Below are 27931 nucleotides of genomic sequence, written 5' to 3' on the forward strand. Positions count from 1 at the left end.
ATAACTCAATATGAGCCGATTCTGACCAAATATATGAGTCTCAACCACCCCCATTTTTGACCCAGTCTGGTCTGAATGTTATATGGTTTGATTTCACATATATCAAGCACAAAGCTATGCACTAATTGAAAACTCGGAATGAAAACGACTGCATGTTCGTCGAAGTATTTGTACATTGTTGTGCCTATATTTTATGTTTTCGGCTGAGTTCTCGATTTAATTTTCTCTACTTCGTCCAATTATGGTTAAGCACACACTGAACATGACTTCAATTTAACGGTAGGTCCCTATCACCACAGCATGGGGCATCCTCAGGTTGCGAATAGAGGAGACGGCTTCCAGATATGGAGGGTAGCTGCAAATATATTGAATAAGCAATCGCAGACATCCAGGATGGTCCTCCAGCGTGGTGGTTGGGCTAATACATTACCATCACCGTAAAAAATAGCTTGTTACGAAACACCATAAGCTATGGCGTCGGCCTGGTAGCATAGTCGGTATAGCATTGGCCTTCTGTGTTCGAGGTTGCGGGTTCGATCCCAGCCCAGGTCGAGGCATTTAAGTGTGTTTAAATGCGACACGCTCATGTCAGTAGATTTACTGGCATGTAAAAGAAGTCCTCTGGGACAAAATTCCGGCACACCGGCGACGCTGATATAACCTCTGCAGTTGTGAGCGTCGTTAAATAAACCATCATGTTTTCTTTTTAAGCCTCGGAATGGGACAGATTTTCTGGCACGACCACAGCAAAGGAGTAAGATTATGAGATTTGATACTTGAAATGTAACGAGTCTATATAGAACAGGAGAGTTACACCAGTAGCAAAAGAACTAGCTAAATATATACTTTGTGGGAGTACAGGAGATTAGGTTAAATGGGAATAACAAATAACAAAGGAGATTACTTGTATTATGGGGAAGAAAACAGTAATCACCGATTACGAACAGGATTCTTTATCCATAAATGAATAAAATCAGCAGTAAAAAGGTTGAATTTATCAGTACCGGTAACAGGTTATTGCATTTAGTACTTAAGGGTAGATGGTGCAATATATTTTCCCCCTCCACCCATAACTTATATCCATGAAATTGCAGTCAGTCCTTACCAACAAAGCCTCGATTGAATCCATTGAATTTGTGAATCTCGCTAAAATCGGGTACACCTCCTACATATAGTGGTTCAACCAAGTCAAGTCCCTGGAACCTTCCACGTGCTGTTCCAGTGTATGGTCCCTCGCCATCAACATACATTCTGCCTAAAAACATGAAAAAAACAACCGTGTAAAGCCAATGGTCTAGTCATTTGGACAATGGTAAAATACATTCATTATTAGGAATTCATTCTGTTACTTGCAGAATTTCATTACATAGAATTTTATAATATAAAATTGAAGTACCTATTCTCCTAGTCCTGTTCAACTCTACGGTGTGCCACTCGCCAATACGGATTGGATTTGCCGACCTGATGATTGCTGGTCCAGAACCGACGTCGAACCTGAACTCCACGTAGCTGTTGTTGAGGCCAAGAGACATGAAGTCACCTTCACCTCCCTTCTTCTGTCCATTATACAGAATCAAACCTGGTCAAGTAGAAAAGAAAACAACATTAAAAATCGTCGGGGGGAAAAAAAAAAACAGAGAAGACCTTTCTTAAGTAATTTTGTTCAAAATTATACGTAAATTCTTAAAATGTAATTGTGTATCTTAAAATTTAGAAAATTATACTCCACACATTTTAAAAAGAGTGTGCTTTTAGAAATTAAATGTCGAAGAGATTTTTAATTTAACTTCAAAAATGTCTGAGATATTGCACAAAGTAGAGAACTACCAATACCTTGGGAACAATAATAAGTAGCGATGAAAAAATAGATCAAGAAATACTAAACCGAACTAAGAATGCAGTAAACGCATATTACGGAATAAATAATACAATTGTGGGAAAGAAGGAGATTAACAACAAGACAAAACTACAAGTATTTCAATCAATAATAGCTTCAATATTACAATATGGAACAGAAAGCTTACCTTTACAGGATAAACATCGAACTAGAATAATAGCAGTTGAAATGGAATATTTAAGAAGAATGATGGGAAAGACCAAGAAAGATAGGATTAGGAACGAACAAATAAGAGAAGAGGCAAAACACGACAAACCATTGGTAAATAAAATAGAAGAAAAACAACTAAAATGGTTTAGACATGCAAACAGGATGACTGAAAAAAGGAAGGTTAAGCAAGTAATGGAAATGAGAGTGGAGGGAAGAAGAGGTAGGGGACAGCCAAGGATAAACTGGGAAGATACAGTGGTAAGAATAGGACGAAAGAGAGGCAAGACATTGGCAGAAATGAAGAAAATGAGCAGGGACCGGGAATCCTGGAGAGTCTGGACAGAGCGAGGCGAACCCAACGCCTAACGGCAAAACGGAGCGGAAGAAGAAGAAGAAGAAAATGTCTGAGATATATCCATTTTACTGAATTATTGTATCGTGGTACTTTTTTTTTCCCACAATTTGGGCCTCATTTTTTTTTTTCAAAACTAATCTCGAATTTAAGATGTTGCAGCAATAATATTTCTACATACAAAACATGGAAAATGTGAATCAAGAAAAAAAATTTCAAATTATACCACCCTCTCTTCTTAATTTATAACAGTGACGACGATGATGATGAATTTTTCACTGTGGACTATTTCTCCATGCAACTCACCTCTTTTGAGATTTGGAAATATATTTATTACAACATTATTAGCATAGTATAGATTAACTAGATACGTCTGTCCTCACCATCTGGACTCTCCGGTTTGAAGGACACTTTGATGCCGAACTGCAGGTATGCGTCAGGCAGGGTGCCCAGTGTCATGTAGGAGGTTGGAGCCTGTGCGAAGTACGGCACCACACCTGTTACCACCAGCACGGTTGGAATATCCATCTTCATATTACTGTTTCGGGCAGTGCAGATGTACGTGCCTGCATCCTGGGCTCTTACATCGGGTATAGTCAGCATAGCCTGCAACACAAATAGCAGTTACGACCAAAAATTGCCGTATATACGCAAATACTTCGCGCCATCGAATAATCCGCGCACCCTAATTATAGGAGAGAAAAAAATGGCTGTAATTTGTGTTTTATTGATAATAAATTAATCCTACATAATGATGAACTCCAGAACTAAATAAAATATCAATGTTTTAAGGCTATGGACCATTAAAAAATGTACATTTTGTTTTGAAATCTAAAAAATAAAATAATGTTTCAGTTTTCTAAATATGTGCTTATTTTGGCCCTATGACAATTTGAAGTTCCACAAGACGAATTTAAAGGGACCAGCGCATGTGTGGAGCTGCAGCCCTTTAAACTGTCATTCTGACAAACTTTGTTCTTCATTCTAACTAATTTTACTTTTCACTCAGTTAATGTTTCGCGCTGTTATGCAGGAGAAAAATGTGCGTGATAGATCTGTATAGGAAGGAAGGATATCAACAGTATATATCATATGTTGGTGTTTTCTAATGCCAGGCGTTTGACAATAAAGTCATTTGACCTCTTGCACTCCAATATTTTTCAAAGATATTATCATGGTCAGCCACTGACGCACAGATTTTGAGGTGTTCCGAATCCATTTCTTGGTTTGAGTTGCACAATGGGCAGTTAGGGGACTGATATATTCCAATTCTATGCAGGTGTTTGGCCAAACAATCATGGCCTGTTGCCAACCTAAATGCAGCTACAGACGATTTTCGTGGTAAATCGGGAATTAACTGTGGATTATGATGCAGAGAGTTCCATTTTTTCCCTTGAGAATGTGTTATCAAATTTTGTTTGTTGAAGTCTAAGTATGTAGATTTAATAAATCTCTTCACAGAGTAATATGTAGATTTAGTAACAGGTCTGTAAGTAGCAGTGCTGCCCTTCTTTGCTAAAGCATCCGCATTCTCGTTTCCCAGGATTCCACAATGGGACGGTATCCATTGGAATACAATTCTTTTATTGAGTGAAATTAATTGAGAGAGCATTTTAGTTATTTCTGCTGTTTGAGATGAAGGTGTGTGTTTAGAGACTAGTGATAGAATAGCTGCTTTGGAGTCTGACAATATAACTGCATTCTTAAATTTATTGATGTGGCATAGAAGATTCTTGAGACTGAACTAAATAAAATATCAATTTGTTTTAAGCCTATGGATCAGTGAAAATAACGAAAAAACCATTAAAAATGTAAATTTTGTTTTTAAGTCTAAAAAATAAAATGTTTAAGTTTTCTAAATCTGTGCTTATTGTGGCCCTATGACAATTTAAAGTTCCTCAGGACAAATTTAAAGGGACCAGTGCATGTGTGGAGCTGTAGCCCTTTAAACTGACACTCAGCTGTCATTCTGACAAACTTTGTTCTTCATTCTAAGTAATTTTACTTTTCATTCAGTTCATATTTCGTGCCGTTATACAAGAGAAATTGTGCATGATAGACCTGTATAGGAGGGAAGGATATCGACATTATATATCATATACATGCTGTACTTTGATACTCGTTTTCTCAAGTTTCAACATTTTGTAACATTCAAAATGCTCTAATGAATGCAGTTTTTCTACAATCTCAGTGAAATTTTGCAGAGAAGTCCACAAATGCACGTGAAGTAAACTGACACATGTGTTTTCTTCTGCTGCAGAAGGTATTCAAATCATCATATGTTGAGGATGTGACAGGTTTTAAAAAATTGAAAAAAATATGAAAAGTATATGTCACAGTTTACATACATCTATCAGGAATAAATTAAATATAAATTTAAAGAAAAATTATGTAAACATTGAAAATTGGGACAATTATAATTCAGTATAAAAACAACAAAAATTAATTATAAGTAAACTAATTGGAATATCAAAGTGAAAATTTGTGTATTGTATGTCCACACTGTAAGAAATATGTGGTAAAAGTTTTAGATTAATTGGTGTAAAAATGTAGATCCATAGCCTTAAGAAATGCGTCATAATCTTCACAGCCAATCAGAAAGAGACCATTCAATGTCTCACCTCTCATGCCATCTATGCGAGAGATGTAGAATGTTTTTATTCTAACCGTGGTTTATAAAGGGAAGAGCTCTGTGAGTCATTCGTTGACGATTCAAAAGAATAGTTGGGATCGTGAACAAATCATTAGAATCGATTCGTAATGCATGATTGAATCATTGGAATTGACTCCTGAAAAAGAATCGTGTTGCCCAACTCTACACCACACAGACCGAGGAGCAAGGCTGGACAATTCTATAGTATACCAGGATCCAGTGTTTGAGGCAATACCAACTTTATTTCAAATAATGCGCGCACCTCAGTTTTTCTTTGCTAAATTCCGCAAAAAATATCCGCATGAGTATTCGCGTATATACGATAATTTACTTCTTGATTAATACGTATTAAATATTATTAATATTAAAAATAATAAATATTATTGATAATGAAATTACTTCGTACCGGTAATATAGCTGACAAGTAAGTGGCTCACTTATCAATATGCTCTTTCCTTCATCAGGTCGCACTGTGTCAGTCACATAGGCAACTGTGTACCGATAATTACTTTTAATTAATCTTTTCTTTTGTAACTATGGGTAGAAATAAGTGAATTCCATATCTTTATTTTCTTTCTGTAGTAAAGCTATCTTTATGGTTTCCCATCTCTCTTGCTAAACTTGTCAAGAAGTAAGTTAACATAAATTTGTGCGAGATCGTGCGTATTTGCTTGTTTTCCGCACAGAACCAATACGCGGTAAGTGTGAAATACCACATTCAGTATTCCCAACGTAACACACATAACAATTTCCCTCTTCTTACCGCTTAAGCGCGACATTCATTTTACTGCTTTAGGCTTTTAGCATATTATTTTTAGAGATGTTTAACATAGTAATAATTATAAATTGGAAACTTACCACTGCAATTTCACCTAAATTGCAATGTTAATTATTGTTTCTAAATATTTGCAAAAATTAAGTAAAGTCTACTACTCCACGAAACTTATTGCATTCCTGATACAAGTAACATTAAGGAAGCCGTGAAAAAATCAACAAGATTCCAGATGCCGATGTTATTACTGCTATATGTTATATAAATAATATTGTTAAAATATTAAAATGTAAAATAAATCATTACATAACCTTACCGTTTGTTTTAAGTTCGCATTTATAGACTGGGGGAAAAAAAGACAGACATATATCACGGCCTGCTGGAGTATAGTAAACACAGAAAACATTTTATAGCAACAAGATATTTTGGTTTTCCGAAGTTGCAGTCATTAAACAGAAACCAACATGGAGATTTCATTGCAACTAATTAGAAATTCGTCTTTCACGATGTAATAAACGATCTTCGCACAAAATAATGTACGATACACGAGCGGTATGTTTGTTTTCATGTTCTCGGAAATTAAAAAACTCAACTACGTTTCACTTTTTCAATCTTTTCCTCGACCATGAAAACGTCAACATACCGCTCTTGTAACGCATATTACTATTTCAGATACAAAATGCTACCAAGTTTCACTTGTCTCTGTTTTACTTGTCAATTTATCACTACTACAACTAACTGTTTTAAGAAAATTCTAGACAGCACTACAAGGAGTTAATCAGAAGACAATCTATCTGTATTTCAAATCAGATTTTTATTTAAATTTTTTTACCTGACCAGCATCATGTTTTCATTTATTATAGCGCCATTTTAATAGAATTAATAGATAACATCGCCTGTTGTTTATACAACTAGCAAAGCCTTAGTGTTGCATTGTATTTTACGAATGTTACTAGGAAAACTACCGTATATCTACACTACCATTTCGTATTCTATGATAGTCTAATGCAGCTTTACAACTCTACTTACATCCCGAGTGCTGGAGCCCCTGGGAAGAACTCCGCCCTGCTTCGACCACTCGTAATTCACAGGTGACTCCAAGTCCGTGTGGCAGTCCATCACAACAGTTGATCCATACGGGGCTGTGCGTGTCTGAACTGCAGGTAAGTCGTTATAGCCATTTTCTAACAAACAAAACAAGTGAGTGTAACATTCATTGTATATAAATAAAGCAACTTACATTTAGGATGACTATAATGTTGCTATCAGAGCTCGCTAGAACTCAATTTCAATTAGGCAAACAAGTGACCACTTCTCTACCAGGTTATTATATTTTATAAACCAGAAAATTAATCATTTTCAGTAAAATCGTCTTACATCAGCGTTTACAGATAGTTTCCCTAACTTAAAAGAATAACAAACGTGTCACTGGAACATTCTCAAAAAATGACATACTAAGAAATTTTGTCTCCAAGGTTTAGGGTCAGATTATTTCTGGGAACAGGGGTAAGTAGCCTACACAGCTAACATCTGTGATGTTTTTTTTGTATTTCTTGATACCCAATCTTGTTAACCCAGTGCTGTGCTTTCTGTAATGTTTAACAATCGTATCTATTTTGTTCTGTTCATGCTTCGAAAATCACAGCAGGCACATTGCCCTGTAAAATGTATCTCCGGGAGAAGTAGGAAAGTTTGTTGAGAAATGGCAGTAGTCTATTTTGCCTGGAGCCTTCGATATGTGAGCCATTTATTTGTAAGCTTTGTTCTCTGGTTTTAAAACCCGAACCTCTAGTCCAATGTTAAACATGGGCACCAATGGAGCAGATAACCTAATATGACTGCATTTTTTTATGAGTCAAAATATTTTAAGCAATTTCATTAATGTTTCATGTGAATAATGTAGTAAGTTTCTGGAGATATAGGGTCAGAATTTTATTATGAATTATACTTTTTATTTATAGAAGAGCACAACACTAAAATAATTCCCATATTTTTTTGCCCATTAGAATTCTAATTCTTTATCAGCAAAGCGACATGTTATTGAGAAAGCTACAAACTATTGATATATTGAGAGGATTCATACACCTAATCTGCACCACAAACATGCATTTTTCTTAATTAACAATATCTATAGAACTACTATAAACAAATCAGAAATATTCTGTACATTAATAGAACATTCCATGGACTCCCTTTCGGTAGGTATATAAATTATTATGATTACTTGTGAATAAAAAATTAAATACATTTTCCATATTTTTTTTCTATCATTTTAGAAAAAAAAACACAATTCCTCAAAAATCATAAATCTGATTACATGTATTACCAGTATTATAAATTTCAGTTTTATTTGCAGCAACATTATAACACATATTGTGGATCACTATGAAGTGTAAAGAACCAATAATACATTTAAACTATTTTTTTAATTTATGTACTTATTTTTTTGTCACTGTATGCTAATTATTGTGATTCAAGCTCTACAAACTGCACAGTAGAATGTGAATGCAAAATTTCATGCAAATTAAACCATTGGTTTTTGAGAAATTGTGTTTTTAAAATGCTAGAAAAAATATTCAAATTCTATTTCCCTTTTTCATTTACAATTAATAATAATAATAACAATAATAATAATAATAATAATAATAATAATAAAATGATATTGAAGGATATGCTACTCGAGCTAAATGACATCTGTGAGTAGTATGGGATGAAGATAAATGCAAATAAGACGAAGAGCATGTTCATAGGAAGAAAAATACAGAAGATAAACTTGAGAATTCTAAATGAGGCAGTAGAGCAAGTGGACAGCTTCAAATACTTGGGATGTACTACGAGTTGCTGCCAGGAAGTCAAAAGGAGGATAGCAATGGACAAGAAAGCTTGTAATATAAAAAAGAGCATTTTCTGCGGACTCTGGAAAAAGAACTAAGGAAGAGACTAGTGAAGTGCTTTGTATGGAGTGTGGCATTGTATGGGGCAGAAACATTGACATTACGACGAAGTGAAGAGAAGCGAATTGTGGAAATGGAGAAGAATGGAACGTGTGAAGTGGACGGAGAGAATAAGAAATGAAGTTGTGTTGGAAAGAGTGAGTGGTCGTACTTCAAAGAAAAATGGTGGGGCTAACATGTGTGTACATAAGACAATCTTTTCAGTTCTAAGAGTCCAAACTGTGGAGAAGAATGCTGGCTGCCAAAGTCAGGTATATCTTTACACGGATAATGATCATGGAAAACTAATTCAGTGATGACAACGGGAATACCACTACGGTATCTATTTGCCCCAATATCTTCTTTGTACCATTATACCATATTTGTACATTCCAGCTTTTAACCTTCCAGTTTATAAAATATAATACCTTCTATCCTAACGACATAAAACATTCGAATCTCATTATAATCAGGCTGATGACAAATTGGAATGCACTTACCAAAGATGATACCGGAAAGTGCAAGCAATTATGGAAACGGAGGTTTGATTTTAGTTAGCAGAGTAACATACAGTTTCACCATGAAGGAAATATCACTGGCACAATCACATACATTTTCTAAATAATATATTTTTTTTCTGTTATAACATTAATTATACATAAAATCGTGATCTAAAGGATATCTTATGTATACAGATCTTCCCTGCACAAAAACTTAAGTTACAGAAGAAAGAAATAAACTGACATTATTTTCAGTGTAACATATATTTAAGAAATGTTATCATATTTAAAATTTTAAATGAATAGTTTAGGGAGAATAAAGTTCTTTCTAGGATACTATTTTTCAACTCATAAGGTACAATCCAGTTAAGGGATCATTTCTAGATGAAGAAGAAAAACAACAAGTCTCGGTTAGAGTGAGAATTTGAGACGTGGTCAATTACATATATGTGGGAGTGACATGCTTCAGAAAATATTCATGCAACTCTTTATTATCAACGAGTTCAGCTGCACGCCAAGAAACAAATTTCTTTTTAAACAGCACTGTAGAATCTATACATAATAGAAATATAAATGTCTATAAAATATTAAGAATAAAGAGCTTACAAGTAGTATGGGTGAAGCTCAAAAAATAATGTATGTGCTAAAAAAAACGTGAATTTCATTTTGAATTAACAGAACTTTTGTTCAGCACCAAAATGAAGTACTCATTTATTCTTTTCAACACTCTTAGAAAAGGTTCAGGCAGTTATCTCAGAGCGACCCAGTTTCTAAATCTCGTTCGTGTTTTGTAGTCCAGTTACTAAATCAATTTCTTATTTCATTACATGCAAGATGATTTTTCTGTTATTCTTTCACGTTTTCGAACAGTTAAAAGTTTGAGGACTTCCAGGTCATAACTTCGAGAGATTCCAGAAAATTTCCTACTTCACACACTGTGAAGATATTTTAATAAGTTTTCAATAAATTTGAAGAGTTTCAATGTCACTGTTTTATGTCTTATGACTTTAGTTTTGCAAAAAACCGAAATACTTCTTAACATGATGGTGTACACTGTTTTTGGAACTTCTTTCGTATACTCGTCTTTCAGCTGTTGAATATGTGCAATAGGGTAATGTTTTTCGTTATTTTTTTTTTTCGATATTCTTACAAAAAAACATCATCTTCGTAATACCTCTGGGAAAACGAGGAAGCCGTTCTCACTGTTTTAATATTGTATGTTTTTAAACAAATCAATGTTAAAATACTATGAATATGCTTCGAAGTACACCATGTTGGAAGAAGTATTGGAGATTTTTCCATAAGACAGAAGCTTATCTGATTAGTAAGGTAGAAAGTAGATAGTCTGTAGTGTTACCTTGTATAGTGAGGACATATTCCTCATTGAATGAACCAGTGTTGGTACGAGCAGTACACCTGTACACACCACCATTAGATGGCCTTACGTCCGTAATCCTACAAACAGTAAGCATCATATATCATAATCATCAACTGCAGAAAGCTAGTAGTTCAGCACAGCAACAATGAACAGTTAAAAGTAGACCAGCTCAAGTGGTGTAAACGGCTAATATGTAACACGTAAATCTTCCTTTTCCCAGGGGTATAGTCATGCCAGGGTGCGGCCCTGATACTTTTTTCTGCAACCTGGCAGCGCCCTGCTTCTATTTTTATTATAATAATAATAATAATACTTACTTACTTACAAATGGCTTTTAAGGAACCCGAAGGTTCATTGCCGCCCTCACATAAGCCCGCCATCGGTCCCTATCCTGTGCAAGATTAATCCAGTCTCTATCATCATACCCCACCTCCCTCAAATCCATTTTAATATTATCCTCCCATCTACGTCTCGGCCTCCCTAAAGGTCTTTTTCCCTCCGGTCTCCCAACTAACACTCTATATGCATTTCTGGATTCGCCCATACGTGCTACATGCCCTGCCCATCTCAAACGTCTGGATTTAATGTTCCTAATTATGTCAGGTGAAGAATACAATGCGTGCAGTTCTGTGTTGTGTAACTTTCTCCATTCTCCTGTAACTTCATCCCGCTTAGCCCCAAATATTTTCCTAAGCACCTTATTCTCAAACACCCTTAACCTATGTTCCTCTCTCAGAGTGAATAATAATAATAATAATAATAATAATAATAATAATAATAATAATAATAATAATTTTACTTGCGTTTTACTCAACTTTGTATTTCATAATTGTAGATTAAGACTTAGTAAGTAGTATGTGTAGTAGCAACAGCATTATTATTATTAATAATAATAATAATAATAATAATAATAATAATAATAATAATAATAATAAATAATAATTCATAATGATGCTGAAACTGAACAGGAAGAGAAAAAGGAATTGGTTGGGTCACTGTCTGAGAAGAAACTGCCTATTGAAGGATGTACTGGAAGGAATGGTAAACAGGAGAAGAGTTCGGTGCAGAAGAAGATATCAGATCATAGACGACATTAAGATATACGAATCATATGAGGAGACAAAGAGGAAGGCAGAAAATAGGAAATATTGGAGAAAGCTGGGTTTGCAGTGAAAGACCTGCCTTTGGGCAGAATACTGAATGAATCAATGATATTATTATTATTATTATTATTATTATTATCATCATCATTATTATAATATTCATGATAATAAACTTTTCGCGAAATTCCCTGGTACCGGTACTATTTTATTTACAACTAACTTACATCCCTGCCTTTTCCTCAATACTTACCATGTCGATTCAAAAACTTCACTTCTGGTTTGATTGCTTATTTATAACATCAAATACTTGGCTATAATATAAATATCGCTACCTTATTTGCTTTTAAATTGCTTCATTTATCAGTGTTTGCATGACTTCAATCGTGTGTATCGAACACAGATCCTACTTAGAATAGCGAGAACACAGTACATTTATAGAACAATACAATCACTGTGAAAGACTGGAAAAATCTTACGCAAGTTTTTAAAGACATACCTTAATAAGCTTCCAGACACCTGAACGTTGCTTCCGAGTCTCTCTCCAGCCTTGGTCCACGCGAATGTGACAGGAGTATCTCCTGAAGCCGTGCATCGGATGTCCACAGTGTCACCAACATGGATGGAGTCCTTGCTGGCATCAATTCGGAGAGCAATGTTGGATATACCTAGTAACAACAGTGAACGCCTTATGAACAAATAAATAAATTCATATCATAATGCATAAAAGATACAGTGCTGTTTGTTACTCACGAGATAAATAGTGGTAAGTGAACAGGCAGGGGGAAGTATGTTAATGATATCAATGCTCACATTATGTGACACAGTAGTGATACTATTCATTAATAAATATGCAGACTTCGTCAGTTACTGGTTATTCCTCTTGTGCTTAGGCAGTGAGAAGTTAAGCTATTAATTGCAGTTAGTATTAGATTACGCAATTATTAATAGTTATTTTATTAAAATAATTAATATCCTTTAACATTTCAGTGCTCACATGAGTTACTATTGTAGCCTACTCTTTTTTTTTTTTTTTGTAGCACAATGACGTTTTCCTATTGTATATCTTTCCTACCAGAATTTTGTCAAGGGGGAGGAGTTATTATTAAAACTGTTTAAAATTTACTTCATTGATTCTGGTTCACGTTAACACTTTGTTTAAAAAACTTAAAATGTTTAACGACACATTAAAAGTGAAAAATTTTTTTAAAAGGTTATGTACCTTAAACAGACGGCACTTACACTGTCAGTATTTTAAATTTTGTGTATTATTATTATTATTATTATTATTATTATTATTAGTATGTTAAGGTATATTTATTAATATTATACTATGTTCTAATAGAACATATTCATGAATATCCTTATAAAAATCTTTGAAACGTAATTTTTTTTTTCACAGTCATCCAATTTTTAACAAATTTTAACTTCTGTTTAATTTTGTATAATAAAAACAAAATGCATGTGTCATTATCACAATAATCATATATTATATATTTCGACAACAGTTATTTGATGCTGGGTAACTTTCGGTGCTGGACCCCGGACTCATTTCAACGGCATTATCACCTTCGACGCTAAATAACCTAAGCTGTTTATAAAGCGTCGTAAAATAATCTACTAAAAAAACAGTTATTTGTATATGATAGGTACACGATTATGAATTAAAAAAATATTCAACTCTAAATATGTCATTCTTTTAAGTTCAAGGAGTGAGGGAGTTTCAACCCGGTAACCCCATCTTCCCTTGCATACGCCCCTGTTTCCTACACACTTGTAACACTGCAACAGTGCTGTTATAGTTTATGACTTAACCAGATGTTCAGAGTGAGAGTAATTATTATTCCTTGGGCTACAGTTGTAGTCCACGCGAGTAAACCTGTATCTTTATTTTCGAAGCAACTTCAGTGGGCTACAATAATAGTCCACGAGAACAATAACTGGATTATTATAAGTGCGAGCACTGAAATGTTTAATTTCAATACGTATATTGTTACTAATGTTTTCGGTATGAGTAATAACCTGGCTCCTGGTATGCTTATCTGAATGCTGTATGTGCTAATCAGCAGCCACAATCAAGAAGATCACATTCCTTCCACTCATCTTCTCCTGAGTAACCAACAGTTCCATACGCTAGGAATTTATATCCGACATTACTCAATTTTAATAATTACAACAAATTCCTCAACATTTTAAGATATTATATCTTAATATTTTAATAAAACAATTTATTTATTACTAAGTAGTTTGACGCTTGGTATACAGTGAAATGGAAGTATTAAAATATTACATTTTACCCTTTTAATGCTCAAGACTGATCCTTCTAGTAATACATCTATTCTGTATCAATTTCCCCTCATTTATCACGTACATATCATAAATATCATAAAATTAACCCAGAAGAAATAACCTAAATCTGTAGCTGTCAAAACATTTTACTGCAAGTGTCCATCAATCTACATTACCGGTACAGTATCTATAATAATCGAAAGATATGTTTGTAATTTTTTTAATATAGATTTATAGCACTATAGCGTCGGAAATCTTTTCATAGTGCTATGAAATGAATTTTAAAAAATTATTTACAGGTCTGAGTCTGTAGAAGACATAAATATTTTACAGATGTGATCGTAAATGTGAAGTTTGAAACCAATACTACTACCATACTATGTTACAAGAAAATATACAATTTTTCTGAGAGTTGGTGATGTCACAAATGCACGAAAAGATAGACTATTACCGGTATTTAAAATCTTTAAATGAAGAAATCCATTTATATTATTATAAAGCTGCATAAAGGCAAAAATAAAACCGGAAGATGAAATTTTATGTTTTGATGTTTAAAGGTGGTAGCAAGAGCAATTCTAGAAAAGCTTTTTTACAATTTAAAAGTTGAAAAGCTTCAGAAAAAGTGAATGCAAAAAAGCGAAGTAAGTCTAACATTATATATTCTAGTGCGTAAGGTCTTTCAGATTATTCTTAATCAACCGACTGACAAAGCAGTTCTTAATTAAGAAACAAATTAGGCTAATTCATTGATTCTTTCTAAAATATTTCGGGAATGAATATATATATATTGTTCTGATTTAAAAAGTAAATATGGTACTAGTTCTAACAAGAATATCATAAACTACATTAAGTACAGCATAAATAGTTCACGTAAACTATATACATCAAGCTTATGGTGTAAGCAAATGAAGCAAATGATTTAGAAAGGCATGTAAACAAAGCATGGAATTATTGAATTACAAAGATAGTAAGCATAAAAAGCATACTGCATCAACTCTCTTACTGTCTATTTTACATAGGTAAGTGAAAGTGACTTCTTGTTTTACTCACCTCCTTGTAACAAAATATCATTAAATTTAATTTTTGTTATTGCTTCCAGTGAACATTCTTCTTTAAAATAAGCAAGCAAGTGAAATAAATTATATATCGTTATTCAATTTTTGTTATTGATTATAGCGAACATTGTTCTTGAAAGTAAGCAAGCAAGTGAAATAAATTAGTTCAGTGGATTCTAAGGAATAAAGTCGAGTGAAAAAAAAAAAAAAACACGAACTTTCAGAAATTTTTACAACTTCAAACAAAAAAATAGGCTAGATTCTTTACACTACTTATTTCTAGTAGAATTTTCGGAAAATTTTGTGTCAAAAATATTCAAATCATACAGACCCGAAAGAATAATTTTAGACGAGTGCATCACAATGAAGTACAAGAGACAGTGGCCCAAAAAAAATCTTTAGTCTTGAAAAATACGTATTAACTTAAATAAAACTGTGATAGTATACGCAATTTAAATACATAACCTAATTAATAATATTATGAATAAAATACTTACTGAAAAAGAAAATAAAAAACTAGTAATAATAAGAAAATTTAAATATTACGTCATCACGAAAAATCATCCTTTTTTGTAAGGAATGTAGTAGATACAAAATAAGAAAGACAGGTTAGGATTTTATGGAATAAATTTATACATATTTTATTTAAGGTTCATGACAGTTGATAAAAAAAATGTATTTCTTATTCATAATTTTACTAATAGGCCTATTAGTGAAAACAATTAAATTTATTGTTGCCCTATTGAAATTTTTCACATTGATTTCACGAAGTATAATGAAATACTGTTTTAGATCAGACCGAACATACAAAAGACATATTAACAGTTTCAGAAAACATACATTGTGTACAATTTTTATTAAGTGCTCCTACAATGGAAATAGCCATTACTGAGTTGATGTTTATAACGTTTCGATTTGTCAAGATATATTATTAAAAACAAATGAGATAATCTGTAATATATTTATGACTTCTACCAAGGCGTGCAATATTCTTTAATATCTTCAAATCGAACTTTTATAACTAAAATTATATGACGCTATGTCACGTATTAATGATATGCCCCTGTAGAAGTTCTCATTCTTAAAAATGCTTTTTTTTTCTTTTACAGATCTGATAATAAGTTTTGAGTTATAATCACAACTTTCGAACTGAAGAAAGAAAAACAATAAAACATTCGTCACATGCTTAAACTGCGATCTCCAAATTGAAACATTTTTAACAGGATAAGACCATCAAATATACGTAGTTTCTTCCAAAGGCGAATTACGTTGAAAGTTACTTGTTCTTTTGTTTATATATAATAGAGAACAAAAATTATGAATGAAATGCCAATACTTCTTAGATTGTATTTTCAATCATTTCAATAAAATTCTGAAAAATTATATTTTTTCTATTAAAGCAGCTTTTATTTGGATTAATTTTCTTGCACAGAATTCACAGAACTATGGATTCCAATTATTCAATGACCATACTCGTATTAATATGTTTTCGAATTCTACTTCCAGCATTATTAATTTACCAGTGAATAATGTTACATAACGTACAGGTATTTTGTAATATAGGCCTACTCGTATATATGCTTAGAATTGGATTAAGCATATTCGAGCATGTACTGAGCATGCTCGCTTCATGCCGACACAGGGTTGGCAGGTCTTCTCCAGAAAAAAAAAGGAAGATTTTCACAGAATGATAACTTGTGGGGTTTTCACTGGTAAATTTCTTTTACTCTCTGGCTAATATCACAATTAATTTGTCGGTTTGCTTTTGACACACACTGTATAAATGCAATATAAATGCCAATCAGGTATGTGTTCTCTTATCATAACTGTACAAAGAAAAGTCACAGTCTATTTGTAGAACGAACGCAAAAGCCAAGTTCTGCAACTTCCTCTTCCCTATCTTCACAGAAGCTATTCTTTTAATGAAATGAAAACTCTCCAAATAAAAGCTGCTTCTAGTAATTACTATTGCCTTTCCCTTTATCACTATGCTCATGTATCATCTTACAACTATATGAAGTGTATGAATACAGAGGGATCTGAGAGCAGGACTTGATACTACTCTACAATAAGAATTACCCCTTCCTCTGCGTATGGGTGGGCATTCCGGGTAGCTGCACTCGCAGAGCGTGATAATGGGCGTACACAAGTCAGTGCTGCAGGGTTGGGGGAACACCACCTCTCTCCCAATTCGCCCCACCATCACACCTGTCCTCTCCCCTATACAGCACAGCAGCTATCAACATGCTGGCAAGGGTGCAAACAAATCGGGAACTGGCAAGGCCGGGATTGGGAAGGCGACTAAACCATGCGAGTCAGGTGTATCTACAAAGCATCCATGTGCCACACGTCGCTATGTACATGTCTAGTACCAGTCAATATTTAACCACCATCACTCATTCATTCCTGGAGATAAAGTTTCAGAAAAATGTATCTTATTGACAGTAAATAAATTCATTTTGGGCTAATTTTATAACAGACATAATGATTAATGTGAATTCGCTATTGTGCCTTTATTTTAATTATTTAGGGTGCAATATAGTAATAGTAGTAATCTAATGTCCAAAAGCTTGGATATATTCCATTTTGCTTTCTTGCTTCCCAAGTCTAGTCAGCATTCTTGTAGGTGACATCTTGAGAGCTTGAAGTGATCCTTATTCATAATTGATTAAATGGCGATCTTACTCGTGTTAATTGTGTAAGCATGTGCGGCTTACAGCTGTTTCGGTGCTTCTTCACACCATCCTCAGAGCCTACTAGATCTCGGCGTCATCTCGAACTTTGCTGCCTGTTGTGTGGGTCCGCACATGCTTACACAATTAACACGAGTAAGATCGCCATTTAATCAATTATTTATATTCAAGTGTTAAAAGTAGTGTACGAAAGATTCAACATGGATGATCCTTATTCATTGTAGAATTATCTTCACGAGACAGGATACAATTTGGAGAGTTGAAGATTTCAATTTTATGAAGGTGTGCAGCAAAATAGTCGTGACCCGTTAACAGTCTAGATGTTGCTACAGCATCATGTCTTGGATGTTCAGGAATTAAATATTTATTTTGCAATATGGCTGCTCATGATTTTTCATTACTTTGAATTTTGAAGCACTCCTCTGCATAGAACATCCTTCTACTCATCATCTTTCAGCATATCTATTCCACGCCTCTGGAATTCTCTCCCTGACCACGTCAGAGACTGTCGGACAATATCAAAATTCAAATTTAAATTAAAAATCACATTCTAGTTCGTGGAATTGCTTGTTGAACACATGTCAGGTTGCGCAACTTCACCTTAACCCATGACATATAGTAAATATTGTAACTATGCTGTTGTAAAATTGAAAATTAATATGTAATGTATTTATTATTATTATTATTATTATTATTATTATTATTATCATTATTATTATTGTCAGTTATCAATATCATCATTGCTATCTCTGTTTCCTTTCTTTTTTCTTGTATTAGCTCGATGAGAGCTCTATAGTGTTCTTTCGACTCTGTGGACCCTCTATAGGGCTTTAACTTAATTTGTATTATTTTCACCAGTGTTTGTATTTCTTTTTTGTATTTATATGTGCTATCTGGTAGGATGGAAAAGAAGGCCTTATGGCCTTAATCCTGTCAGATTAAATAAATAAATTATTATTATTATTAAAAGTTCTTTCTGAAAGTTTCTTTTAATTATAATTTTTGTAGAATGATAGGGTAAAGTTTGATTTGGTTTCTGTAAAATTTTGGTGCCCTTCTTTGCTAAAAATCAGCAATATTATTACTGTAGATCCCACAATGAGAGGGTAGCCGTTGAAGATGGATAATTTTATTTTGTTTGAACAATAAACTGATATTTTTTTTTTTTTTTATTTCTAACACTTTACTGGAGATTGGAGAATTATTAGTTACTACTGCTTGTATAGTCGAAGTTGAATCACTTAAAATAACTGGGCAATGAAATGAATTTATTCTGTAGAGAAGATATGTTAGTGCATCTCTATTGTCTGAATTTCAATATCAAAGTGGCTGGAATTTTTTTTCCCCAACTGGGTCATAGAAGCTGATTAATTTTGCGTAAATTCCAGCTCCAGCTCCATCCTCTACGTTCACTCTGGATCTATCTGTACAAATATGTAGCCATTGTGGTTCAGGATATAGACTGTGAATCATTTACAATGTAATTTGTTTTAATTCATTAGAAGTCTTATTGCTACAGTGTGCTGATACCCACTGAAAAACTATCTTTTTGTTAAGCTTTATCATGGCTTCAACTTCTCCACAAAAATTTGTAGCTCCATAAGGGTTTATAAAACGAGAAAAGTGGAATGTCACCAACATCTGCTCTATTTTGGTTGGGCAGTAGGCTACAGACTTATCAGTAAAAATATGAAGCCATTCTTTGTTAGGGAATCTTCTATGAATAGTTTGCAATACTAGCAATTTTAGGACATCTTTTGGAGTGTCATTTTTCTTGGTAGGTATCTTCAACTAAGTCCAGATAATGCTGCATATTTCCATTGCTTGTGTAGGGGTTTTGGATTAGACTTTCTTTACTTGTTGGGGGATTTATCTTTTTCTTAATTTCATGTACTTTAGCGAAATAGCTTCTCTGGGATTTAAAGTTAACTATGAAATTTCTTAATTATCAACTGCTAAATGGAATGTGAATGTATGACAATTCTAATATACAGAGTGTCCGGGAAAGACCTTATGAAAAAGAAATAACTATATCTGTGAAACTATTGCATTTATTGTCGTGATGTTTACACAGTTACAAAGAGAAACACAATAAGTTTTAATGTACCTCTATATGAGCACCATTTGTGGCCCGGGCTATGTCTAGGCGATACTCAATCTCCTGCCACACATGCAAAAGCATCTCCGGTGTGACTAGTACTATTGCTTCGTAGATTCGGCCACGTAACTCTGCAATATCGGTCACAGGAGTGCGATACACTTCGTCTTTCACGAAACCCCACAGAAAGATATCCAGTGAGGTCATGTCCGGCGACCATGGTGGCCTTGACGTAGGTTCACCTCTCCCAATCCAACGGTTAGGGGATGTGTCATCGAGAAAAGCGCGCACATGGTTAGCATAGTGTGGGGGGGGGGGGGCTCCATCCTGTTGAAAAACTGTGTCTGGTGGTAGTTGTGGGAAGCGTAATTTCGCAGAATATGCAGGTATGTGTTACCTGTCATTGTGAGCTCTTGTCCGTTTGGGAACAACGTTGTACACGCTGACTGACTTAAATTCAGCTAGCCATAAAACGTATTCTGCTTCCTCTACTGTGGTAAACATTGTTCGGTTGTTCGCTTGATACACGCACAATTTGCATTCCTAGCTCTCAGAGCAAGACTGACTACATACGCTGTGCAGAATGAGCTTTTCCTCATTTTCTCCTCGTGCAAAGATATGCACACGCGTAACATGCTGTTATGTAACAAAACTTATTGAGTTTCTCTTTCTAATTGTGAAAAAATTGAGGGAATAGCTGTAATAGTTTCAGATATATAATTACTTCTTTTTCGTCAGGTCTTTCCCGGACACCCTGTACGTTGCACACTTCAAATATAACAATATATTTTCCCTCAGGTCTGAGTTATCAGTTAAAATATCCGATATCTTTACATCAGCATGTACGCAACTGTCTTTCTGCGAACACACACAGACTGGTACTGTATCCAGTGACACATGGAGCAGCTTCATATTATTGGCAGGTTAGTGGGGAACCATAGGATCAACTGGACACAAGTCAACATTAGTCATAAATATAAAACAAACCATGCACTAGACTAGAAAACAAAACAAAACGATTACAAAATAAATAAAATCAAACTTAACAATCAAAAGTTAGTACTGTTACATATTAAAGCTATTTGCTCATCTCAACTAATGTCATCCTGTTAAATCAATAGAAATCACTATCAATTAGTAAATACTGCATGTACACTAAAACAATCAATTACTTTGTTAAATTAATTTATAATTTATGCAAATAATAAAGACAATGACAATACGGAAAACATGCATATTAGTATCGTATTAACAGTGAAACCTGCCAGGAGGATCAGAACACAAATTACAATTACAGAAAGAATGAACTGTCGAAATACCTCAACCATTTCACATTAAACAGATACTGTATTTACTCGCTAAACAATGGCACATTATCCATTCAGTCAGCCTCGTGGACAGAAACAATTTAAATTCGTTCTACTATGCCCAGATTCAGAACAGAGTTTAACGAGTGCAGATTTATTAATTGTACAAAACAAATAATACCAGTACTTCATCTACGGTTCACTTAAAAGGATGTCTTTCAATATTTGTGCATATATCAAGGGATGAAGGGATAAAGAAATCCTTCACACTAGCAATAACATCAACATGAAATTAACATAACTGAAAAGAGAAAAAATGAGTAAATGAATCACTCAGAATTGTGGACTCCTCTTTAGGTCCCTTAAATATTGCGGCCTTTAAAGTTCGAATTGTACTTTTATTTTCTCTTTGTTTGTCAAAAGTCTCTACCATTTCAAAGACACACTGTATGCAGACTCAGTCGGCATATGGCTAAGGACCAGAAACAACTGGATGGTAATTTTTACGAAACTTCTGGTTTTATTTTCCTTCCAAAGGAAGCCATACTAATTTGGCAGTGTTGAATTCATTACATGAGCGAGAAATGGCCGGAACATTTTTTCCCCTTATTTAGAGACGTATTTCTTCTACATTCAGCAAATTCATGACAAAAGTAAACTTTTGCCACTCCCTAAGTTGTGAAAATTAATGTGACTGAATGTAGTAAATGTGAAACATCTATTTAAACTTTCTACACTGTAATGTTCAGAAATCAGAAGAAGAAATATATATATACTGAACTTTTTATATTACTGCTCAATTACAGACAACATCAGCAGGCTAGACTTACTGTTGTCTTCAGATGCAGAAGAGAAGAAGGAAAAACAATCCTATTCACTATCAGAGGCTGTAGAAATTCATATGACAAGTGATGTATTTCTAAACAAAAGTGTGCTCTGGCTCTGAGATTTCGGTAGACTAGTGCATACTGGTAGTACAGCTCATGCATTTTGTCAAGACACTCTCCCACTCTTCCTACAGAGCTGCGCACGAGATCGGATGAGTCTACTCACGAATTATAGGGGAATGGATTAGCCTTTGCCTTGAACTCAGTAGACACACGCCCGACCTTCCCTTCTATTCCTACCCCCTCCACAGAAACGTTGTTCCCCTACTGCGCATCACGAGTGTCTTGACAAAATGCATGAGCTGTAGTTGTCTTCATCGTCGTCATCGTCATCATTATCATTATCATTATCATTATCATCATCATCATCGTCATCGTCATCGCCACCATCACCATTTCCGCAGGAATACTTATGGAATGTCAGACAAAAATACATGGGTTCGAATCTAGATATAAAGTTTGGTAGCTGTACTATGAAATTGTTTAAATATGAATACAATATGACTTTCATAATGCAAAATTTGACAATAATACGAAAATAATAAAAGTGCCCTGAAACCACATGGCTTCGAAAATAGTTGTTGTTTTCTAATGCCAGGCATTTGACAATAAAGTCATTTGAACTCTTGCACTCCAATATTTTTCAAAGATATTATCATGACCAGCCACTGAAGCACAGATTTTGAGGTGTTCTGAATCCATTTCTTGGTTTAAGTTGCACAATGGGCAGTTAGGGAACTGATATATTCCAATTCTATACAGGTGTTTGGCCAAACAATCATGGCCTGTTGCCAATCTAAATGCAGCTACAGACGATTTTCGTGGTAAATCGGGAATTAACTGTGGATTTTGATACAGAGAATTCCATTTTTTCCCTTGGGATTGAGTTATCAAATTTTGTTTGTTGAAGTCTAAGTATGTAGATTTAATAAATCTCTTCACAGAGTAATACGTAGATTTAGTAACAGGTCTGTAAGTAGCAGTGTTGCCCATCTTTGCTAAAGCATCCGCATTCTCGTTTCCCAGGATTCCACAATGGGATGGTATCCATTGGAATACAATTCTTTTATTGAGTGATATTAATTGAGAGAGCATTTTAGTTATTTCTGCTGTTTGAGATGAAGGTGTGTGTTTAGAGACTATTGATAGAATAGCTGCTTTGGAGTCTGACAATATAACTGCATTCCTAAATTTATTGATGTGGCATAGAAGGTTCCTGAGACATTCACTTATTGCAATGATTTCACCATCAAAACTTATTGTTCCATATCCAAGAGATCTATAAAGTGAGAAGAGACAGCACGTAACACCTGCACCGGCACCTTGTTCTCTGGAGATCAAGGATCCGTCGGTGTATAAATGAAGCCAATTTTGTGGAGGGTACCTAATATTAATTGTCTCTTAAAGACAATTGTTTCAGTATTTCAGTGTTTACTTCTGATTTCAGTATTTCTTCTGTTAAATTTAGATTATATTCTATATTTAATTATTGGTTTAATTTGTAAGTTTTCTTTTAAATTCGGGATATTGATTTTCTGTTTTAATTCTTGAACAATGGATATGAAACTTTTTTGAGTTTTCAATCTACAGAGAGGACTGTATGAATGCCAATTGTTTCCTGGTAATCTGATAAGTTTTTCATATTGAATCAGTGCTTTTTCTTCTATTGTAATTTTGATGCTGTTAATATTAGTGAGGGATCTCATAGAATCTATTGGACTTGTTTTGATTCCACCAGTAATGAGTCTGAGAGCTTGGTTTTGAACATATTCTATGTCGTTTATGAAAGGTGAAGTAATTAAAATTTCTCCGCAGTATGTCAGCACTGGCTGTATAAACATTTTGTATGTAGTGTTCAAAGTATTCCTAGAGCATCCCCATTTCTTTCCTGCTAGTCTTTTTAGAAGGGAGAATCTTTTACGAGCTTTTTCAGAAATGTATTTCAAATGGTTGCTCCTTCGAAAAATAGTACCCTAGTGGCACCAGGCCTGAAATACACCCTTGCATACGCCTGACAACAGCCAAGATCTAAGAATTGGAGAAGAGAGAATTTAAGCAGAAAGTTCAACGATATAAAGATGTATTATGTAAACTGATGATTGCTTACTTGTCCTCACCTGTTGGAGAAAGTCCCAATATTGAAACGCGATATTTTAATGAAATCCATACCAAATTATAGGGTTTGAAGAGTTAATTCAAACACACCTCCTGTAGGTCATATGAAGTGTAACAGACTGTCAATCTCGTACTGAGAAATGTGCTTCAACATACAGTATGTGGAACGTTAGCCATTTGTGGTAGTCGCAATAAGCAGGATTTCTTTCATTTTCTCTCTTTTTAATATGAAGACGAGGATCTAACAAAACTTCATTATTAAGTGCACAAATATACTTCCTTTTTTAACTTTCCATTGTTACAGAAAGAGGAAATAACGGAAAATAAATTTTAAAGCTTAGTACTTATTATTAGATTTTAATTAGGCCTACTCAATCTAAGCAATCCCTTTTTAGGAGCAATGATAATGCAGCCAACACGAGGGATTGCATAACGTGAACCATGGGAGGTGGATCTACATTATACTGGAATGGTAGTGATGCCAACAGGGTAAAATCTACCCGAAATACTTTCATTGTTTATAATAAATTCTACTTTGACTGATTAAAATGTAAACATAATCTCCGGCATGGAAAACAGCCATTTGGCTAACAATGAGAAATTTGTCTTAAAGAGTTAAATTTACACGTAAAACTTCAAAACAGGAAAATGTTAATGGAGTAAATACAGTAATAATGCGTCACAACAGCATTCTGTAGGGATTATGTAATTTATTCTAGCATGCCTTCAGCAGGTTCCTCTGACTATTCCTGCTCAATCAACTTGGTTGTGAGGGTTACTTACGATCTACTCGGAGATCGATATAGTCAGATGAAACTCCTGCATCGCTATGGGCCTCACATCTGTAGCGTCCTTGATCAGACAGTCTGACATTCGTCAACTGGAGTACATCTCCACGAACAACCGCATTGGGAGGGAGGGGCTGACCGTCACGTGTCCAGGTGATGTATGGAGGGCGCCCAGGTCCAGGAGGAACGACACATCGAAGTTGGACTGAATTGCCTTCGTAAGTTGATTGGTCGCGTTGAACAGCAGATACCAGGGGTGGCCGAGTATTTTCTACATAAGATACAAAAACAGAATGCAAGGCTTACATAATATGAAAATTAAGTAAATAAAATAAATAAAAGAAGTTTATACCAAAAGGAACAAGACCTAAAATTTCTGAATGAAAATACTTTTAAAGCAACATAAACTTACTGAAATAACAAAATCAACTTATGCAGCTTTACAATATTCCCTCTATACTGCTTATAACAAGAAAGTAAAAAAACAAAACGTCGGTTCTTCAAATGTCTTAGCATTTTATAGACTTTTTAGAGAAGACTATTTAGATTTTGTAAGTGTTTCTAACAAATAAACCATTATATTCAAAGCATTATGGTACCGGTAGCATATCATACCTCCAAAACAAATATTTCTTTTCCATGGATGTTTATTACAACATCCAAATCCATCACATCATACTTTCAACACTGACATTAAAGAGTAAAAAATCGTGTAATAAAACCGAGGAACTATAATCAGGAGAGAGAATTTTCAATATTCCATGTGTTGGGCTTGTCCCGCGCCATGGCACCACGGTCTAAGGCATCCTGCCTAGGACTCGCGTTACGGAATGCGCGCTGGTTTGAGTCCTCGTGGGAGGAGAAATTTTCTCACGAAATTTCGGCCAGTGTATGGGACCGGTGCCCACCCAGCATCGTGATGCACTTAAGGAGCTATGATAGGTAGCGAAATCTGGTTGCGAATGCCAGCTATAACGGCTGGGGGGATCATTGTGCTAACCACACGATACCTCCATTCTTGTTGGATGATCGTCCACCTCTGCTTCGGCATGTGGGCGTGAGGCCAGCAGCCGGCTGGTCGGTCTAGGCCCTTCACAGGCTGTAGCGCCACGGATTATTATTATTATTATTATTATTATTATTATTATTATGTGTTGGGCTTTTGTCGGAAAGGAGAGTTATTGCGTAACAACACACATCATGGAGTCCGTAGAATTGTCGCCTGTCTTCTTCGTAACAAGGGATGGGAAGCTCATGAAGAGGTCCACTGTATTTCTGAAGATGACTTTCACAGAAGAGCGGATATAATAGCATTAAACAGGCAACAATAAAAGGCTATTGTCATAGATCTAACTACACACATGGTGAGAGATCTCAACCAAGTAATACGTAAATGTATTTAAATTTAATTTGAATGCAAACTTACTGAAGGTGATGAATTTTCCATGTATAGTAAGATATTTTGAAAATGGATTACGTGGTACATTTTAAAAATTAAATAGATAATATAACAATTCCACTATATTACATTGTAACACTTGTTAATTTAAGTAGATACCGGTAACCTATAAATAGAAATATGCTTTGCAGGTAATCCACGATTTTTTTTTTAGCCTTATATTCCCTACCTATGTGCCAAGTCCTCAATTGGTCAGTAATAGGTTTACTTTTTGGTGCTCGGGGATCTTCACAAAAATTTACATATTCTCCTGAGTCCTGAGAGTACAGTATACTATATTATACTTCATACTTGATTATGATATAAGATGTATGTGCAGGGACCTGAAGTATAGTATAATATACCTGCATTTATGCCCTAACTGTAACCTGCAGAGTTTTTTCAGCATTGTTCCTCATGTCAGTGACTTTTTTTTTAAGTGTAGAATTATAACGAACTTAAAAAAAAAAAAAAAAAAAAAAGCAACAAATGCCTCAGGACTTGGGAGGATATAATTTTTAAAAACAATAATTATCAATTCCATCTTTTGAAATTAAAAAAAATCATCACCCAAATTCTTAAACATTTCCTGCAAATTATACAATATCATTTATACCACTCAGAAGGTCTTAATTAAGGATATGCCATATGCTAATTTTAACTAAAACCTATTATTTATAAATTTAATTTTAAGGTTATCTTTTAAGATTTAATTTTATAATTTATATTAATGGTGCTTAGTTATTACATTTTGTTTTTATAACAATAGTCATCTTTAATTCATTATATTTGCTATTAATTTCCTGATCCTCGTGGTCATCCTTAATTAAAGCCGAACAATTTATTTTCTTTAAATCTCTCTCTCTCTTTTTTTATGAAAAGAAATAAGAAGAGGCACCTCTAATTTCAATATATAAGTGTTTAAACTTGTTTCACTAGCAATTCTTCTTGATGTATGCTACTGAAAATGAAAAATGCTTATTTAGAAACTTTGTTCATGAAATAGTCTCTGTTCGATTCTCATGGAAACACCAGTGATGAGTAACAGAGAAATGCTAGAAAGCGGCTCTGAGTATATTCAACAAAATTTTTGTCTTCTTACCACTGACAACAACCTCAGCTACAGCTTCTGCCTCACCAGCTGAATTCCTTGCATGACACAGGTAGCGGCCGGCATCAGATACGGCAATGCCACGGAACTGCAACATACACAGCATAGTACATTTTCATCACTTGGCCAGGTTATAGCCAACAGATCGAAAGTCAAGTACAGTTTGTTGTTATGGTTATCACGTTTGAACTTCATTCTGATACATGTACTGCTAGTCCAAACGCCATTTAACAATGTTAACAACTGAAATACCAGCATGGGAAGATAATGGCATGCAGTACCATCTTAGGAGTTGCACAGGAGGAAAATCGGGCAATGCTGCCAACTATATTTCGAATAAGCCACGCACCCATATTGCTTACCGGTACTTGTACATTTCGGGAAAAAAGTGCGCGGGGCATTCGAGAAAATACGG

General features: G+C 34.5%; 1 protein-coding gene across 32 annotated transcripts in view; it reads right to left on the reverse strand.

Moving 5' to 3' along the window:
- trol (terribly reduced optic lobes) overlaps positions 1 to 27931 on the reverse strand; it is a 1501851-nt gene that overhangs the window by 30426 nt on the left and 1443494 nt on the right. For 30 of the 32 annotated variants that reach the window (XM_069835989.1, XM_069835996.1, XM_069835998.1 and 27 more), the window contains 9 exons: positions 27508 to 27604; positions 24963 to 25238; positions 17159 to 17299; positions 12235 to 12403; positions 10615 to 10712; positions 6854 to 7008; positions 2783 to 3005; positions 1397 to 1579; positions 1106 to 1255 (listed from right to left, as the gene is read on the reverse strand). In XM_069835989.1, coding sequence (XP_069692090.1) covers positions 1106 to 1255; positions 1397 to 1579; positions 2783 to 3005; positions 6854 to 7008; positions 10615 to 10712; positions 12235 to 12403; positions 17159 to 17299; positions 24963 to 25238; positions 27508 to 27604 — 1492 coding nt within the window. The remainder of the gene's footprint in view (positions 1 to 1105; positions 1256 to 1396; positions 1580 to 2782; positions 3006 to 6853; positions 7009 to 10614; positions 10713 to 12234; positions 12404 to 17158; positions 17300 to 24962; positions 25239 to 27507; positions 27605 to 27931) is intronic. The other 2 variants (XM_069836019.1, XM_069835995.1) reach the window with 1 other exon arrangement.

This window comes from Periplaneta americana, chromosome 9 (genome assembly GCF_040183065.1).
Source record: "Periplaneta americana isolate PAMFEO1 chromosome 9, P.americana_PAMFEO1_priV1, whole genome shotgun sequence".
Classification (NCBI taxonomy): domain Eukaryota; kingdom Metazoa; phylum Arthropoda; class Insecta; order Blattodea; family Blattidae; genus Periplaneta; species Periplaneta americana.